Source organism: Ahaetulla prasina, chromosome 10 (genome assembly GCF_028640845.1).
Source record: "Ahaetulla prasina isolate Xishuangbanna chromosome 10, ASM2864084v1, whole genome shotgun sequence".
Taxonomy (NCBI): Eukaryota; Metazoa; Chordata; class Lepidosauria; order Squamata; family Colubridae; genus Ahaetulla; species Ahaetulla prasina.
Window position 1 is genome coordinate 15,906,984 of NC_080548.1, and position 19,345 is coordinate 15,926,328.

At 46.3% G+C, this 19,345-nt stretch overlaps 1 protein-coding gene across 2 annotated transcripts in view; it reads right to left on the bottom strand.

The window, feature by feature from the left end:
* CD164L2 (CD164 molecule like 2) overlaps positions 1-19,345 on the bottom strand; it is an 87,259-nt gene that overhangs the window by 25,125 nt on the left and 42,789 nt on the right. The window contains exon 6 of one of the 2 annotated variants that reach the window (XM_058196517.1): positions 8,464-8,903. The exons of the other annotated variant lie outside the window; for it this stretch is intronic. Within the exon in view, the coding sequence (XP_058052500.1) occupies positions 8,897-8,903 (7 nt within the window). The 3' untranslated portion in view covers positions 8,464-8,896. Of the gene's footprint in view, positions 1-8,463; positions 8,904-19,345 lie in introns of those variants that run through there. 2 annotated transcript variants of the gene reach the window in all.

Below are 19,345 nucleotides of genomic sequence, written 5' to 3' on the forward strand. Positions count from 1 at the left end.
CCTATTGTATCTTAATAGCTTTGTCCTGGTTTGGATCTTGGATCTGTAGAACACCAGATCAAGACTACAAAAACCCTTGATATTGGTCTGAATTCATCGTCTTCATCCCAGAATAGTTCATTCTCCTTTCCTCCTTTCGTCCTCGCTCTTCATACTTGTTGGGAACATGGACATTTCAGAACAATTATCTTGGGAAGTAAACAAATGATTTCTCACCATTGTTCAACTTGCCCCAAGTAACAACAATCTTTAAAGATATGGATCGCCTGCTTCCTGAAAAGGCCAAGAGCAGACCGAAGTCAAACATTTGTCTCAACCGTTCAAGATTCCTCAAAGTTTAGACTAAGAGCAGTCCCATTCCAGTAGTCTGTAGAGATTCTCAGTCATTCAACGTCATGGTTGCTCCAAAGGTGGTTTTTAGGGAGGCAACTGGACTTTCTTGTTTTTTCTTTGAAGATGTTTCACTTCTTATCCAAGAAGCTTCTTCAGCTCTGACTGGAATGGTGGGGAATGGAAGGATTTATATTCCCTGCAGACAGCTGTTCATGTGCATCCTTTTAGAGCATGGGTGTCAAACTTGCAATGTCATGTTGTCATCATATGACATATCATGACTTTATCCCCCTTTGCTAAATGGGGTGGGTGTGGCCAGTGCGTGACGCATATGGCTCGCGGCCCATGAGTTTGACACCCCTGTTTTGGAGGGTTGTTGAAGCACTTGGAGGTTTATCTGTGTCCTCAGGGTCACCTGAGTAGTGCTAATGTTCCTTTAGTATGCAATTTTTCTGGAAATCTGTTCATGCTCCTGTACCATTCGAAGAGTGTTCAGCCCGAATTACATAGCTAAAAGCCTGTAGAGATTCCCTTACAATAAGTTTAGAATAGAACAGAACAGAACAGAACAGAATAGAATAGAATAACAGAGTTGGAAGGGACCTTGGAGGTCTTCTATTCCAACCCCCTGCCCAAGCAGGAAACCCTATACCACTTCAGACAAATGGTTATCCAACATCTTCTTAAAAACTTCCAGTGTTGGAGCATTCGCATCTTCTGGAGGCAAGTTGTTCCACTGATTCATTGTTCTAACTGTCAGGAAATTTCTCCTTAATTCTAAATTGCTTCTCTCCTTGATTAGTTTCAACCCATTGCTTCTTCTCCTGCCCTCAGGTGCTTTGGAGAATAGGTTGACTCCCTCTTCTTTGTGGCAGCCCCTGAGATATCGGAACACTGCTATCATGTCTCCCCTAGTCCTTCTTTTCATTAAACTAGACATACCCAGTTCCTGCAACCGTTCTTCATATGTTTTAGCCTCCAGTCCCCTAATCATCTTTGTTGCTCTTCTCTGTACTCTTTCTAGAGTCTCCACATCTTTTTTTACATCGTGGCGACCAAAACTGAATGCAGGATTCCAAGTGTGGCCTTACCAAGGCATTATAAAGTGGTATTAACACTTCACGTGATCTTGATTCTATCCCTCTGTTTATGCAGCCCAGAACTGTGTTGGCTTTTTTAGCAGCTGCTGCACACTGCTGGCTCATATCTAAATGGTTATCCACTAGGAATCCAAGATCCCTCTCACAGTTACTACTATGGAGCAAGGTACCACATCATACACTGTAGATACAGTGCATTTTCTTCTTCTTGCCTAAATGTAGAACCTTCCTTTTTTCACTGCTGAATGAAATTCAACATGAAAATGAAATTCATGCAGTCCTTGTATTACCCCAAGGTGTGTGAAGAATTCATCCTCTTTCTCTCTGCTTGTCCAATGTAGGGCTATCAGAAGTAGGATGCAAAAAATCCTGATGACCACTAGTGCAGGGGTCTCCAACCTTGGCAACTTTAAGACTTGTGGACTTCAACTCCCAGAATTCCTCAGCCAGCAAAGCTTGCTGAGGGATTCTGGGAGTTGAAGTCCACAAGTCTTAAAGTTGCCAAGGTTGGAGACCCCTGCACTAGATGACAGCCAGAAAAATCTTTGCTGCCACCCAGTGGTTGCTTGGTTTATGTGGGTGTGTGGGGGGCAAAGGTGGGTGGAGGGAAAGGGATGTTGCAGCCTTAGAAGGGAATCCAGAAGCGAATTCTGTTGAAAAGCTGTTTGCCACTGCTGAGCTGAACTGCTCTAGTCTCCACCCGACCTTGAGGCAGCTGAAGAATATGCTGGCATGACATTTGCCGTTCACAGCCTTTGCTCCCTATCCTGCTTTTATTGTCTTGGTTCCATTCACGGCTGTTGCCAGCTTTCCCTCCCAAGTAATGGGTGATTAAGCCTAACAGTTTTCACACGCCTCGAGGCTGTCCTTGGATGGTGTCGGAGTAAGAGGGTGGGTGGCGGGGATGCTTCTCTGACACTCGTACAATTAATGAAGACTTCAGCTCCTCTCCTTTGTAAGCTGGAGGCAAAAATTGAGGAAAACAGGATGGGAACCCAGCCGGGGGAGGGAAAGAAAAAAAAAAGACATTGGCAGGAGATACAGGTCCAATACTTGGGTGCAAGTCGGAACAACCCCTACATCTGGTTGCTGAAAGAGTTCTTTCTCCTTGGGCTTGCTTATACCGTGTTTTCCAGAAAATAATAATAATAATAATAATAATAATAATAATAATAATAATAATAATAATAATAATAATAATAATAATAATAGTATCAAGATTTGAGAATCGAATTGCAGAGACTCTGGCATAAACCAGTGCAGGTGGTTCCAGTGGTACTCGGCACACTGGGAGCTGTGCCTAAAGACCTAGGCAAGCACTTAAAAGCAATTGGCGCTGACAAGATCACCATTGGTCAGCTGCAGAAGGCCACCTTACTGGGATCTGCTCGCATAATTCGCCGATACATCACGCTGTCCTAAATGCTTGGGAAGTGTTCAACTGGTGATCTGTGATACGAAATCCAGCATAGTTATCTCATTTGCTGTGTATATGTCATTTTGTGTAGTAATAATAATAATAATAATAATGATAATAATAATAATAAATAAATTATCTTATATTTTTTTGCCACCAAAAAAAGGCACCAGGGCTTATTTTCGGGGGATGTCATCCACTGACTAACCTCATTTGTGCACGTAACCCCCCGCCTCCTTTTTTGCTGTCAGATGCCTTCAGGAACTTCTTCTGCAGCTTTCCTGAAGGCCTCTGTAGCCGATAACAGAGCTCCAGATCAATCCAGAGCTTTGTTATCAGCTACAAAGGCCTTTAGGAAAGCCTTGCCAGCTGCAGAAGGAATGGGCCAGCGAGGCAGGTATCGGGGTGTGCGAGGCCTGACTACAACTGTCCAAAGGTAAGCAGTAGAGCGGCTTCACACACCCATCCCCACCCTAGCTTAATTTTTACCTGTGCACTCTGGAGTCGGCGGGCTTATTTTGGGGGTAGGGGAGGAGTCAGCAACCCATGGCTCTGGAGCCACATCTGGCTCTTTCATCCCTCTGCTGCGGCTCCCTGTCGCTGATCAGCACCACAATTTTGAGAGGAGCTTCTGGTTACTGGAGGTGTGGTGGGGGGGGAAGGCAGCTCTATGGCAAGGGGTGGGTTTTCCGGTCGGCTCCACAATTGATAGGGCTTTTGGTTAGGACAGGTAGAGGAAAAAGGACACCGCACTGAAAGGACTCTATGGTGGGAGAACCGGGTTTCCGGTCAGCTCCAGAATTGAACGAGGGGCTTCCGGTTAGGACCTTTGTAGCTCTTTGATGGTTTAAGGTTACCGATTCCTGGGGTAGGGCTTATATTGAGTGCATGTGTAAAAATCAAGTTAGGGCTTATTTTCTGGTAGGTTGTATTTTCGGGGAAACAGGGTAGGTCTTGTCTGTTGAAGCCAGAGGGCACAGATAGCACTTTGCGGTGAAAGCTTTGCCCATTTTTATGTGCACTGCACACAAAACCTGAATTAAAAAAAATTGTCAAAGCTTCAATTGCGCCATAGGGCCTGCTATCTTGACTTTTTAAATTATACCCAAAAGTCACCCCTACACAGGGCTCCAAACTGTAAGCAGAAGCAACCCTGCAAAATCAAATGAGGTTCTCATCGTATTCCGACATAAACTATTCCTTCAAGGATAAAAAAAACCTGAAGATCTTCCAGCTGTCGAACTGTATCTTCCACCACTGACCACGTTTAGCAGAGGCTGCCAATAGCTGTCAACATCAGCTGGAAGTGTGTGTGTGTGTGTGTGTGTGTGTGTGTGTGTGTGTGTATTTTGAATTGATCTTGACTCCTGATGATTGTCTGAAATAGGCTGTAGTTTCCTTGCCAAGATTTCAAACGCGGGTTGCCATTGTCTGCTTTTTTTTTTCTAGGGCCGAGTGTGCGTGACTGGCCCCAGGTTGCCCAGCTGGCTTTGTACTTCAGGCAGGAGTAGAATTCACAGTCTCCTGGTTTCTAGCCTGGTTCCTTAGCCACTCCACCAGATTGGTTCTCAGCAACTGGGATAGAGGGCAAAATTCTCCTTTCCCATATTGTAATAGCAAGCTCAGTTATATCCAGTGGTGGGATTCAGCCAGTTCGCACTACTTCGGGAGAACCGGTTGTTAATTTTCTGAGGACTTTGGTGAACTGGTTGTTGGAAGAAACCATTAAGGCAGCGAACCGGTTGTTAAATTATTTGACTCCCACCACTGGTTAGATCCAGGGGTGAAATGTAAAATTTGTTACTAACGGTTCTGTGGGTGTGGCTTGGTGGGGGGGGGGGTGTAATGTGACTGGGTGGACGTGGCCAACTCTTTTTTTTTTACTTTTAAAAGCATTTTTTCTACAACCTCTTCGGCTGAAAAATGCTTTTAAAAGGCTCCTCTGACGATCCCAGCTGAGTTGCCTGATCTTCAGAGGCTTTTCTTTTCTTTTAAAAGCATTTTTTTGCCTTTAAAAGAAAACAAAAGCCTCTGAGGATCAGGCAACTCAGCTGGGATCGCCAGAGCCTTTTAAAAGCATTTTTTTTAACAACCTCTTCGGCCGAAGAGATTGTAGAAAAAATGCTTTTAAAAGCTGCCGCCGATCCCAGCTGGGCCGCATGATCATCAGAGCCTTTTTTTTTTACTTTTAAAAGCATTTTTTCGGCCGAAGAAAAAATGCTTTTAAAAGTTAAAAAAAACACCCTCTGATGATCGCGCGGCTCAGCTGGGCGGGGGAGGGGGCAGGGATTTTTGCTACCGGTTCTCCAGACCACCCACCGCCATCACTACCGGATCAGGCGATCCGATCCGAACCGGGAACATTTCACCCGTGGTTATATCCCCATGTAATGTAAATACTGAAGGCAAAGGACTCATCAGGACAAGCTTCAGAGAAACTGAGAAAATATATGAGGGAACCTGCTGCCATTTGCCAGGGATGGGTTCCTGCTGGAACCCACCCTTGGCAATGATGATCAATCTAATAAAGACCGATGATGTTTAATTAAGCCCTTAATCCCGGCTTCCGGCTTCGCAGTGGCAATCAAGATGACCTTGAGGCTGCAGAAATGAACTAGAGGAGGAGGAAGGAGGAGGAGTGGGAGACAAAAGTTGCTCACTTTCCTAAAGGACCATTTTTTTTAAAGCTGGGAGGACCCCATTTGGTGTGGATAAAAGCATGCCACCTGAAGGCCTGTATCTGTTTGTTCTATGCTGCCAAACGTGCGCGCGGAGACTCTACGTTGGACTGACGGGCAAAAGAAACACAAACGGCCAACTGTCTGCAAGGCGTATAAATCCTTCCATTCCCCACCATCCGGTCAGAGCTCAAGAAGCTTCGAGAAGCGAAACGTTTTCAGAGAAAAACAAGGAAGGCCAGTTGCCTCTTGAAAAAAAGCACCTTTGGGACAACCATGACCTGGATCAGGGGTCTCAACCTTGGCAACTTTAAGACTTGTGGACTTCAATTCCCAGAATTCCTCAGCCAGCAAAGCAAATTCTGGGAGTTAAAGTCCACAAGTCTTAAAGTTGCCAAGATTGGAGAATCCTGACCTAGATGATTAAGAATCTTCACAGACAAAGTAGAGCCTCCCCACCCCCATTCATTCAGCATTTTGCACACAAGGTGGCAGTGAAAGGCAACCCAACTCTTCCATTAGGAGCTTTAGATTAGAGCAAAGGGAAAGATTTGTGCGAGCGTGTTGGGTGGGGGGCGCAATTTGCTGAAAGGTGAGTTTCTCACTCATCACTTCATGGCAGGGCCATTAGCCGCGCTCATGCTGAGCTGGCCTCAGCGCGTAGCAATTGAGATCTTCCTTTTAAAGAAGGATAAGTAATCTTCTACCTGCTTGTATCCTTCCCTGAGCTGTTAGTACAGCCTCAGAATCTCTCTACCATTTTGCCAGTCCAGAGATGTGGAATTCAGAGGCAACCCGATCAGCCAAGGACTCTCCCTGTTCGTTAGTTATGCAAGTTCGTTAAAAGGAAACCCTGAAGTGGGGGGAAAAATGACCCACAACATGGATACAAATTCATTTCTTAGAGATAAACATTCATAGCGAGCCAATCTTCAGGATCACTTCGGACCAGTGCTTAGTCCCGTGATGGTGAACCTATAGCACTTGCCCTCTCTGCGGACACGCGAGCCAACACCCAGCTCAGCTCCACCGCGCATGCGCACCTCCCGCCAGCCAGCTGATTTTTGGGATGTGTGTGGGGCTGGCAGGGGGCATGCAGGAAACGTGTGTGTGGGGTGTGTGTGGAGCGATGCGGTGTGCGCCCCCCACAGCCTGTTTTTGGGCCCAGGAGGCTGCAGGGGGGCCTGTTAGGTCAAAAACAGGGTGGCGGAGGGGGTGGCCCATTTTTTGGGACCAGAAGGCTGCGGGGGGACCGTGGGGGTCATGTATTCATGCATGTGGGGGCATGTGGGATCATGCATGCATGTACAGGGCCCCCCGTGCATTGCATTATGGATGCTGGCACGCACACACGCTTTCGGCACATGACGAGAAAAAGAAAAAGGTTAGCCATCACTGGCTTAAGTCTTTTAAGCTGCACCTATTTTTTTTTTGTCTTTCCCGAGGTTCCGATTGATGACCAATGCAATGTTTCTGTTTATCTAAAGACGAGCACGGACAGTCTCCATAAATATTGCATTTTATTTGAAAAGGCTGCTCGTTTCCCCACCCCGCCCGCCCGCCCGCTTTCACTGCTGGTTTGTAGCAAGGGATCCCTCTGCTTCTCGAAAAGGAACTCAAGGATAGGCGCTCTCAAGGATCCGTTCTTAAATAAGCAGGCAATTTCAGAGGTCAACCGAAGCTGAACTTCCATTGGGTTTCACGAAGGCTGCTGGGTTTCTGCTCCCCATGGCCTGCAATTCCTCCATCAGAAAACAGGATATGTGTGAAGGAGACCCTTTTGTGCAATCGATTTAACCTCAGGAACGAATCATTTAACCCAGTGGTGGGTTTCAATTTTTTTTTACTACCGGTTCTGTGGGCGTGGCTTGGTGGGCGTGGCAGGGGAAGGTTACTGCAAAATCCCCATTTCCTCCCGATCAGCTGGGACTTGGGAGGCAGAGAATAGAAGGGGAAGGGGCCAGTCAGAGGCGGTACTGGATTTTTCGGAGTATAAGATGCACCTTAGTTTTTGGGAAGGAAAATAAGAAAAAAGCTGACTGGCAGGTGGATCGACCTCCCGGAATACCCCCAATCAGCTGTTCCCAGAGGTGAATTTTAGCCACAGGTTCCTTGGTTGTGAACTCTGTGCCTTGCCTTTTTTTTTTTCCTGCCCCTGAAACTTCTGAAACTCTGTTTCAGAAAAGAACTTTTTTCTGCCTCTGAAAGCCTCCAAAACAGAACTTCAGAAAAAAAAAAGCCTCTGAAGCTCTGTTTGGAGGCTTTTTTTCTGAAGCTCTGTTTGGGGGCTTTTTTTCTGAAGCTCTGTTTGGGGGCTTCTTTTCTGAAACTTTGTTTCTGATGCTTTTTTCAGCCTCTGAAACCTCTGTTTGAGGAGGTGGGCGGGGCTACATTCGGAGTATAAAACGCACCCAGGTGCATCATACTCTGAAAAATACAGTATTTACCGGTTCTCTGAAAAACTCAAAATTTCCGCTACTGCTTCTCCAGAACTGGTCAGAACCTCCTGAAACCCACTTCTGATTTAACCTCTGAATAAGGTACCTATATCGAAAAGGCGCCTGGCTAAATCGACATGTATTGAAGCAGTTCAGGTTGAGCAACTATTCCACATTTGCCATTAAATTTGAAAAACAAACATTTGAGTAATCAGGGGAGAGGCTGGAACGGGGCACTCACTTTTTTTTTTAAAGAAAAAAAGTTTTACACTGACATTAAAGCTAAAACTAGCAGATCCTGTTGTTAATTCTTAAGGCTGCCAGGTATATTAAAAAAAAAAAAAGGATTAGCAACCTAGTCTGTGAATGCATGAACTGTGTATATTGTTCCGTTGTAGCGCTGCTTACGATATCAGGAAATAAATAAACGAAAAAGATCAGGAAAAAAAAAAGATTTCAAGGGTTAAAGTGAATTCCTAAGATGCAAAGTCAAGACTTGATCCATCGTATCAAGAAAACGACCAAAGGCTTAGAATAAGAATTACAAGAATTATAAGAATAATAATTACAATGAAGAGAGACCATAAAGAAAAAAGTCCAGTTGGTTGAAGAGATGCTTAACCGGAGTTACATACATCCGCAGTCAAGCAGATGAAGTTTCTTGCAGCTCTAAGTGCGCTCTTGTGGATATGCATTTACACCATATACATTACCACATCTGCATCAAGTCTAGAGGAGCCATATATCCAAGCCAAGCACCATGGGCTTGGTAACAGGGTGCTGAGGTGCAGATTTTTTTTAAAGATTATCTCCTTCAGACGTTCCATCGGATGGAAAGAGAATTTCCTGGCTTCCAAACATGGCCAAACAGGCATCTTCTCTTCCAGCTACAACGATAATAGGTCAAAACACCTCCCTCGAGATCAGCCTTTAGATCCTAAGGCGATGGAGCAAAGGAAAGGAAAGGAAGGGGGAAAAAGAACACTTCACCAGGTCAGAATACAAAGCTGAACCTTAAGCTGCAGTTTACATGCCCACAAAATTCTCCTCCTCTCGAATTTGCTAGAAATAGGACCTGTATCTGCAAAAGAGAGAAAGCAAAACTTGCAAATAGTTGGAACGGAAGAAGTGTGCTTCCCCCAAATGTCCATTTTTCACCAATCATCTCTTTTATGTGCTGAAAAGATTTACCTGTGAATTCCCTTGCTGAAATAATCTCTCCCAAGATTAGAAAAATCTCACTGGCTTCAGTAAATTCAAAGATACCTCGCCGTCAATGTATTCAGAAGCTACCTAGGGGAATTCTATGGCAACAGTGGTGGGTTTCAATTTTTTTTTACTACCAGTTCTGTGGCTTGGTGGATGTGGCATGGCTTGGTGGGCGTGGTAGGGAAGGATACTGTAAAATCTCCATTCTCACCCCACTCCAGCGGAAGGATACTGCAAAATCCCCATTCCCACCCCACTCCAGGGGAAGGTTACTGCAAAATCTCCATTTCCTTGTGGGAGTGACCAGTTCTCGCAGACAACCGTTCACTTTTAGGATTCAGCTAGCAATTCAGATTTCTTGGCCAGGGTCAGTTTGAAAAGGGGGTTGTTTGTACTCACAAGTAAGTGGCTTATCATTACTTGCTAAGGCTGGGTTAGAACAGTTATCGACCAAAACATTTTACTTTCTTACATCGGTTTTACATTAACCTGGTCTTAGGGCACCATCCTGCTTGTGTTGATTCTGAATACAGATCTCTTTGATTTTAATGGTATCTACTCCCTAAAGCAGTGATTCTTAACATTAAGACATCTTCAACTCTCAGAATTCCTTAACCATGGCATGTCAACTCCACACAAGTCCACACAACTTAAAATTGCCAAGGTTGAGAAACACTGCTTTAGGGAGTAAAATCAAAGTATGTAAAGATAAAGGTTCCCCTTGCACATATGTGCTAGTCGTTTCCAACTCTAGGGGGCAGTGCTCATCTCTGTTTCAAAGCCGAAGAGCCAGCGCTGTCCGAAGACGTCTCCGTGGTCATGTGGCCAGCATGACTCAACACCAAAGGTGCATGGAACGCTGTAACCTTCCCACCAAAGGTGGCCCCTATTTTTCTACTTGCATTTCTTACATGCTTTCGAACTGGTAGGTTGACAGAAGCTGGGACAAGTAACGGGAGCTCACCCCGTTACACAGCATTCAGGATTCGAACCGCTGATCTGCTGACCTTTCGATCGACAAAATTTTTGCAACCACCTTGCAAAAATCAAAGTATATCCACCACCAGTCTTAAATCTACTGTACTTTGAGTCAGGTTGACTCGTGGCAGCTGCCTGGATAAAACCTGCACAGCTTTCTTGGCAAGGTTTCAGAAGAGGTTGGCCATTGGCGGCGTCTTCTTCTTCCCAGGGTGGAGAGAGAGGGACTGGCTCAAGGTCACTCAGCTGGCTTTGGGCCTAAGGTGGGGAACATAAATTTTGCAGAATGATCTCATGTCATGTCAATGTTGAGGGATGGTTGCAACTCAGAAGTGACGCCGATTCAATTGCAGATCGATCTAAGCCAGCCTCCCCAGCTGAATCTGTACCACTCCAGATACTAAGCATAGGGGTCTGACTCTGTATTGCACTGCAGCTACAGTGCAGAGTAAAAAAAAAGTAGGAATCTAGGGCACAGTTGTGGCAGAAATGGGGATGATTATTGTACGCCTTGGGGAAAGGAACTTCCATCAATTTAGGGCAGGGGTGTCAAACTTGTGGCCCGTGGCCCAGATGTGTCATGCCCTGGCCATGTCCACCTCCGTTTTAGCGAAGGGGGAAAAAGTTGCGATACATCATGTGATGACAACATGTCGTCACGAGTTTGACACCCCTGATTTAGGGCTTCAAGGATTGAAATCAAATAGACAGACAGGTGATCTTTACCAGCTACAATGGTAAAGATCCACCTACTGGTGGATGAGGACCCAGATTGTTGAGGGGCGTGGTGTGGTGTGGTGAGCGTGGCAGAAGGATACTGCAAAATCCCCATTCCCTCCCCACTCTTGGGGGAAGGATACCTCAAAATCTCCATTCCCACCTGACTCTGGGGCCAGCCAGAGGTGATATTTGCCAGTTCTCCAAACTACTCAAAATTTCCGCTACCAGTTTTTCAGAACCTGTCAGGACCTGCTGGATTTTCACCCCTGGTTTTTCCAGATTATTGAAAAAGGGATCTGCCCATTTACCTCTTGCCTTATATTTAACCGCAGAGGCTGATGATTGAACATAGAGCTGCCAGACTCCAAAGCAGCTGTTTCGTAGAGGTGGGGAACGATGGCCCCTTTATGACTTGTGGAGTTCAACTCCCAGAATTCCTGAGTGTTGTGCCTCGTCCGCTTTCCCCGCAGCCGGGCCCGTCTTATCTGCTTCCGAACGCTGAGGAATGTCCTAACATGCCTCCCGGCCCCAGCCCTGGTTCCATGCCCAGACAGGCCGAGGAAGAAGCGCCCCCAGCCCTGGCTCCATGCCTAGGCAAACGGAGCAACTAGACCCCTCCCCCTCCCCCACAGCATGTGAGCCTGAGGAAGGTCAATTACCAACAGCTGCAGACTGGAGTGACCCTCGCTTCAGGAGAATTGATAGGCGGCGGCAACAGAAGGAAGGGAGGGGCAGGCCTGGATAAGTGCTGAGTCATGGAGCCACACCCCATGGCCTATATAAAGGATCTGCTTTCTGGCATTCTCTGAGTCAGGCAAAGTCTACCTTATCTTGCTGAAGTCACTTTCTGGTCTCCTGCCCGCCTTGAGAACTTTGCTAGGACTTTGGCAGAGCTGCAGAGGCACGCCTGATTCGGATTTCCCTGACCCAGCCATCAGCGGAGGAGTGGGACACGACACTGAGACAGCAGTCCACAAGTCATAAAAGGGCCATCGTTTCGCCAGCCCTGTTCTACTGGTTCATGACATGGCTTTACTACTAGCGATAATATTCTGCTTTGAACTATGGTAGAGAAAGCAATACTGAGCATAGTTAGGGGTTGCACTAAGCCTGATGTCCAGGGTTGGGGTTGCTGGGGGTTCGCAGGGGGTTCAGGATAATCTCTAGCTAAGATTTTGTGCAGTTTGGAGAACCCCCAAATCCCACTCCTGGCTGGCCCCACCCACCCTACCCCTCCCAGGAGTCCCCACGTAGCCTGTTTTGGAAGCAGATAAATGCAGGGCGTGCACTGAGACTCAGAGAGGGCGAAAAATGGGCCTACCAGAAGTTCGGGAAGGGCTTCCGCAAACTAGGGAGGACATTTTCACTCTCCCGGAGGCTCGAGGAAAGCCTCCGGAGCCTGGGGAGGGCAAAAACGACACACCCACTCCGCCGCGATGCAGGAGGCTAACTAGGCCACGCCCACCATGGCCACGCCCACTCAGTAACTGGGCAGAGAACCCCTTGCTAAAATTTTTGAAGGCCACCCTTGCTGATATCCTTCCCTGAAGTATGACTTCCTCTTGTGCAGCTGCTGGGAAACCCCCACCCCCACCTCCCAATTGTCTCGATGCCATCTCTTCCGCAAGCACTTTCTATTCTTCTCCACCCAGACAAAGATGGACACCAAAGACCTTTCCTAAGAGAGGATCCCACATACGACTCCTTGGCTCTCCTGGAAAACATCATCACTTCCGGCGTCGACGTTTCTTGGCAGGAGAGACCTTCTAAGGTGCTCCTACTTTACTGCACAAGGCGGCCCAACAATGACACTCAGGAGCATCAGAAGTCCTGGATAAAGGAAACTCCCACAAGCTTTAATTCAAAAGTCAGGATCACAAGTCTTCACTCGAGATGGCAAGATAGCACTCAATTAACCTCTCTCCCTCCAAGCCTTCCCGCTGAACCCCCTCCCCTCCCTCCCCAAGAAAATTTCAACAGCGCAAAAGTCACACAGCAACCCAAAAGAGACCCAGCATGAAAACCCAGCATTCCTCAAACGATTGTTGTGGTCCGCCAGCAGCCTACGGAGCTGGCAATGGAGTCAGACAGTGATGAGGCTGAGGAAGAGTGTGGGCCAGTCCTGGAGGCTGGGGAAGGCCCGGATGAGGGCTCTGCATCAAGGCAGAAGTGGGGCCAGGGCCAATGGGGAGTGATGTGCGGACTTCGGAGCCTCCAGAGGTTGACAGTAGTGAGGCAGAGGAACAGGAGGAGCCTGTTCCTAATGCACGCATGAGAAGAGCTGCCAGAAGGCAAGAGCAGCTAAAGCAAAGAGGACAACTCTGGAGTAGGACCAAGAGATGATTGGCCCCTCCCATAAGGCTTAAAAGACCAGCAACAGCGTTTGGGCTCTTTGCCAGAAAACAACGTTGATAGCCTTGTCTTGCTGCATTTATTTCTTGTTGGCATCTTCTGCTTTTGAACTTTTGCCAAGAAAAGCCTTTGGCAGTTTGCCTAATTAGACCAAGGTTGGTGATAAGACTGAAGAATTGTGTTAGGAAGAATTTGCTTTGATTTAATTTGGACTACGCTGAGAATGAGATAATTCTCAGCTGTTCTAATAAAGTTAGTTTGTTTTTAAACTGACTGAGTTTACTACTACCTACTTGTCACAACTGGTCACAACACCGGTTGGATGGAGGACAGGCAGCTGGAACACCTCCCCATATCCATTCACCGCAGAGCCTGCTAGCTTTGAGACTGAAAAAAGAGGTGGGGGTATGCTTTTAACTGCTCTGTATTCTCTCCAGAGAACTCTGGCTGTTGGGAAGATTAAAAGCACGAATTCATTAAGCAAGAGACTGAAAAGAAAGAAACTTTTTTTAAAATATATTTTTAAATGGCCGATTCTTGCAATTGGTACTTCCAACAAACGGAGGAGAAAGAATTGGCTGCTTCTTGTTGGTTATTCTGAAGTCAAGCTCGTGGCTTAGTTTTTAAGCTGACCTGCCGTCTCATCTGCGCCGGTTTCAGATCTGCCTTTTTTTTTTTGAAACACAAATGGCTTACTGAGGAATCCAGCTGCTGCCAGGGATGGTTTTTAAAATGGATGTTTATCTCTCGGAGCTCTAGCGGTAATTCCTCCATTCGAGCAGCCGTTAAAATCAACGGTACAATGCTTGTTCTTGGAAAGGAAAGGACCACGTCCAAATCTGGATGATTTCAAGAAGTTCAAGAACGAAGGATTGATGCCGAAGTCCATAAGCGTTCACTCCGTGGAAGCTTCGATAGGAACATTTGTCTGCACCAAGTTGGGTGCTTCCGAGCATGCCCTAATAGTAGTATTGAAGCTGGTTCTTGCAGCAACTTTAGGGCTAATTAAGCAATCGGGTATTGGCCCAGAAAAAGGGACTAGAAAGTTTTATAAATAATATTGGACACTAGAAAAAGAAATGTAGGAAAAATTCTCCAAGATTCGAGAAATATATTAAGTGAGATGCAAAAACGCCTAGTAGATATGAAGACAAAACGCTCATGAATTGATGAATCACGTCATCAAATACAACCTGGGTTATTTTTAGATGCTAAACTGAATTACATCGATTGAAGGCAGTAGGCAGATATCTTTGGTCCTCCATATATAGCTGGATGCTTTAAGTGGAGCTGATGGGAATTAAATCCCATGCTCTTGAAGTCCACCTTCTGCTTGAAGAACACCCCATCCAGAACTTCCACCATCTCTACCTGACTTTAAGAATGTAAAGGTTTCTTTTTCTAAAGCATAGGACATTATGGTCCTCCGCTTTTCTCCTTCAGTTAAATAGCTCTGAAAACCGGGTGGGAAGTCAACCAGCTGAGGACAGAATTCAAGAGTCACTATGGAGACTTGATAGCATTAATGGTTCTCAGCCATTTAGTTTGTAAACCACACGCAAAGAAATCCATGCATCGGTTTTCCCTAAAGCGGCACCCTTCAAAAGTCTCAGATTGTCATTCTCATGATGTGAGTCATATGGCAGAGCAAGGTGGGGAAACATGTCCTGCAGGTGTTGGTGGCCTACAACTCACCATTAGGCAATGCTCATTGGGGTTGCTAGGATTTTTAGTTCAATATACCACTTGGAGGTCCAACTCTCCACTTTCAGCACAATAAGAACAAAAGAACTGCCCGGGAACAGAATGTGCAATGGTACCTTGCTAGTCTCAGAGCTTGGCTAATCTTCAAATATTCAACCAATGTTCTTGATGTCCTCACTAAGTGGCAGACAAAGCAGAACAGAATCTATACTCCTCAGAGTCAGTGTTGTTTTTTTTCTCCTTTCGCCATTCGTTTCTTCTTTGGAGGCTGAGCAGCAGGCGGTGGCTGGTTCACTGATCAATTCCACCTCTTTTCCGTGATTCTTGGTAGCAAAAAGGTCAGTTTCTTAAAAGGCTGTGCTCCTCTCAAGTCATGAGCTTTGCATTCAGGCCAAACAGGATACATACAGAGGCCGACTCTGGTCACCTCTGAACAGTTCTCACTCTACACCAGTGATGGTGAACGTTTTTGGCACAGCCGAAAAGGTCATGCGGTGTGGTGGTCTGCCAGCAGCCTGTGGACCTGGCAGTGTAGTTGGACAGCGAGCAGGCTGGGGAGGACAATAGGCCAGTCTTGGAGTCAGGGGAAGGCCAGGACGAGGGCTCTACATCGGAGGCAGAGATGGGGCCAGGGCCATCTGGGAGCGATGCATGGACTCCGGAGCCTCCAGAGGCGGACAGCAGAGAGGCAGAGGAACAGGAGGAGCCTGTTCCTAGTGCACGCATGCAAAGAGCTGCCAGAATGCAAGAGCAGCTAAAGCAAAGAGGACAACTCAGGAGTAGGGCCAAGAGATGATTAGCCCCTCCCATAAGACTTAAAACAGACCAGCAACGGTGTTTCAGCTTTGCTGGAAAACAACGTTGAAGAAAAATGGACAACTTGGGAGTAAGGCCAGAAGATGATTGGCCACTCTCATAAGAGTGCTTCCTTAAAAGAGCAGCAACGAGTCGTTGGGTTCTTTATAGAAAAGCAACGTTGATTCCAGGGCTTCTTATCAGCGTCTCTTGAACTTTGTGGGGTTTTTGCCAAGAAAAACCTTTGGCAGGTTGCCAAACATATCAAAGGTTGGTGATAAGGCCAGAGGGACTGGTTAGTAAGAATTTTGTTTTGGATTGAGAATGAATTCATTCTCAGCTGTTTTAATAGAATAAGTTTGTTGAGGACTGAATTGTGTTTAGTAATCACTACTTGGGCCTTGGTCACAACATGCAGAAATGACGTACCCGCACACACATGCTCATCACTCAGGAAAAGCCAAACCTCTGGGTTCTAGCATGCATGCGCACCCGACAATCAGCTGGCTGGCGCACATGCGCACACCAGTTTTCAGCACTGCCGCGTGTGAAGGACAGCTGATCAGCGCATGCATATGCTGCCAGAAACCCGGAAAGCAATGTGCGCATGCCAGGCGACATGGCTTCGCATGTCACTTTGGGCACGCGTGCCATAGGTTTGCCATCACGGCTCTACACTCTTGATTTTGGGCAAGGAAGGTCCATACTTTCTAAAGACAATAGAAGAAGATGATTATGTGTTTTACACACATACACAAATCGATCAAATGACGAACTCTATTTGGTTCAGAATTGTCCATATCCCTTCTTCACACAGAGCAAGAGAGAACAAGTTAAGGAGGGAGCTCAACCAATCTCATTGTACATATGTTAAGATTTGAATTGAGAGTCTCCAAAGATAAATTCTTCCATCCAAAGGAAATTATCTTCTGCAACCTGCATTATCCTATATCTCTGCAAACAAAAGGTTTAACAGTTTGAGGAAATCAGGCTATTTTCTCCCCTAGGACATGGTATTTTTCTATATGCCCAAACTGCCCTACAGTCTTCATGATTCTGAAGGATAAGTCTAAATAGTGGAGTAATCTATGAAAAGAGTGAATAGGTTTTCCTGGTTCTGGCGGCAGCCCTTAACTTCCTTGGTGGTTCACACACACACACAAACACACACTCTTCTACACCTACTGCTGGTTCTCCCCTCTGATAAGCATGGGAAAAAGAAGTGGGGAAAATGGACATGTTATGATATAATAGGATATATATTTTTGATATAATAGACAAAATCCCCCAAACCAATATTCCTTTAATCCCATTCTCTATACTTACAGGTAATCCTAGACTTACAACTATAATTGAGCCCCTAATTTCCACTGCTAAGTTAAGTGGGGGGTTTTGCCCTGTTTTACGGCCTTTCTTGCCACCGTTGTTAAGTGAATCACTGAGTTGTTAAATTGGTTAACAGGGTTGTTTGCTTGTCAGAAGTTCTCAAAAGGTGATCACATGACCCCAGGACACTGCAACCGTCATAAATATGAGTTGGTTGTTAAGCATCCATACTTGTTCATGTTGTGACCATGGGGATGGCTGCAACGGTCATAAGTGCGAAAAATCGGACATGTCACTTTTTCCAGGGATGTTGTAACTTCAGAGAATCATTAAATCAATGGTTGTAAGTCAAGGACTACCTGTATTTTCTAAGCAAATAAGAACACAGGTTGATCTCAATTCGATAAACAAGGAGAAGAACTTTCCATAACTGTAATCACTGCAAAATTTTACAGGAACAGGGAGAACGTAGATTTTTGTTTTAGAGTCAATATTAAGGAGTTAGATAGGAGAAGGCATTGAAACAACAGATCGAGTTACTTTGAAAGGAGTAAATTAAAATTCCAGAGGGTAAAAGGAGACAGAGGGTAAAGGACTATAAGTTTCCCTTACCTGTGAAAGGAGGTTTCAAGAGCTCTTAAGTGATCACATTTTAGGGAATACAGAATAACAGAGTTGGAAGGGACCTTGGAGGTCTTCTAGTCCAACCCCCTGCTTAGGCAGGAAACCCTACACCACTTCAGACAAATGATTATCCAGCATCTTCTTAAAAACTTCCAGTGTTGGAGCACTCACAACTTCTGGAGGCAAGCTGTTCCACCGATTCATTGTTCTCACTGTCAGGAAATTTCTCCTTAGTTCTAAGTTGCTTCTTTCCTTGATTAGTTTCCACCTATTGCTTCTTGTCCTACCCTCAGGTGCTTTGGAGAATAGCTTGACTCCCTCTTCTTTGTGGCAGCCCCTGAGATATTGGAACACTGCTATCATGTCTCCCCTAGTCCTTTTCATCAAACTAGACATACCCAATTCCAGCAACTGTTCTTTATATGTTTTAGCCTCCAGTCCCCTAATTATCTTTGTTGCTCTTCTCTGCACTCTTTCTAGAGTCTCCACATCTTTTTTACATTGTGGCAACCAACACTGGATGCAATATTCCAAGCGTGGCCTTATCAAGACATTATAAAGTGGTTTTAACAGGGAAGATTGTCAAAATGGTCCCCACCTTCCCTTCATTTTATATTTTAAGGATTAATATTCAGTTTGTGAAATAGTTGCCCCGTGTAGGGTTTGAACAACAAGACAATCACTGTTTCTCTTGGCATATGAATGACCTCAAGTCATAGTTGAAGACATTTCTAATGCTCCGAAAGCCATTGGACTTCAACATTCATCACTGCTGCCCATGGTAGATCCAACAGAATCCAACCACCAACTCTGGAAAGAAACCTTCCCTTATTGCTGGATTACCTTATTTATATCTTAGGGCAGCGTTGGTGAACCTATGGCATGCGTGCCGGAAGCGGCACATGAAACCGTCCTGAGACAGATGTGCGCCATCACCAGCTCCTCGTCGTGTTCCTGTGGTCAAATGCGCGCCGGTCAGCTAGCCGTTGTGCACACACGGTGCCGACGGACTGCGCATGCGCAAGTCGTGCGGCATGCGTGCCAGAAGTTCACCAACATCCATGTGCGATGGATCGCTGCACTTCCAGGGTCGCCAGCACCGTGTGCGCGATGGCCAGCTGGCTGGTGCATGTTTGACCACAGGAACGCAATGGGAGCTGGTGAGGCCGCGCATTTATCTCAAGATGGTTTTGCGTGCCACTTCCGGCATGCGGGCAGCATGCGAGAACGTGAAAGGTTTGCCAATGCTGCCTTAGGGTATAACTAGGACAGATTGGGAGGTTCCCTAACCATTAATCCTATGCAGGGGTGGGCTTCAAAATTTTTAGCAAGGGGTTCTCTGCCCGGTTGCTGGGTGGGTGTGGCCATGGGGAGCATGACCTAGTCAGCCTCCTTCACCACAGTGGGGGGACATTCCCCTCCCCCCGGGCTCTGGAGTCTTTCCTTGAGCCTCTGGGAGGGCGAAAATGGTCTCCCCAGGCTCCAGAGGCCCTCTGGAGGGCCTGTTTCCAGCCTTCCCAGTAGGCACATTTTTCACCCTCCCTGAGCCTCCGCGTGTGCCCTGCAGTTACCTGTATCCAAAACGGGCCATGTAGGGACTCCAGGGAGGGGAGGGGAAGGGTGGGCGTGGAGTGGGATTTGGGGGTTTTCCAAACTGCACGGAATCTTAGC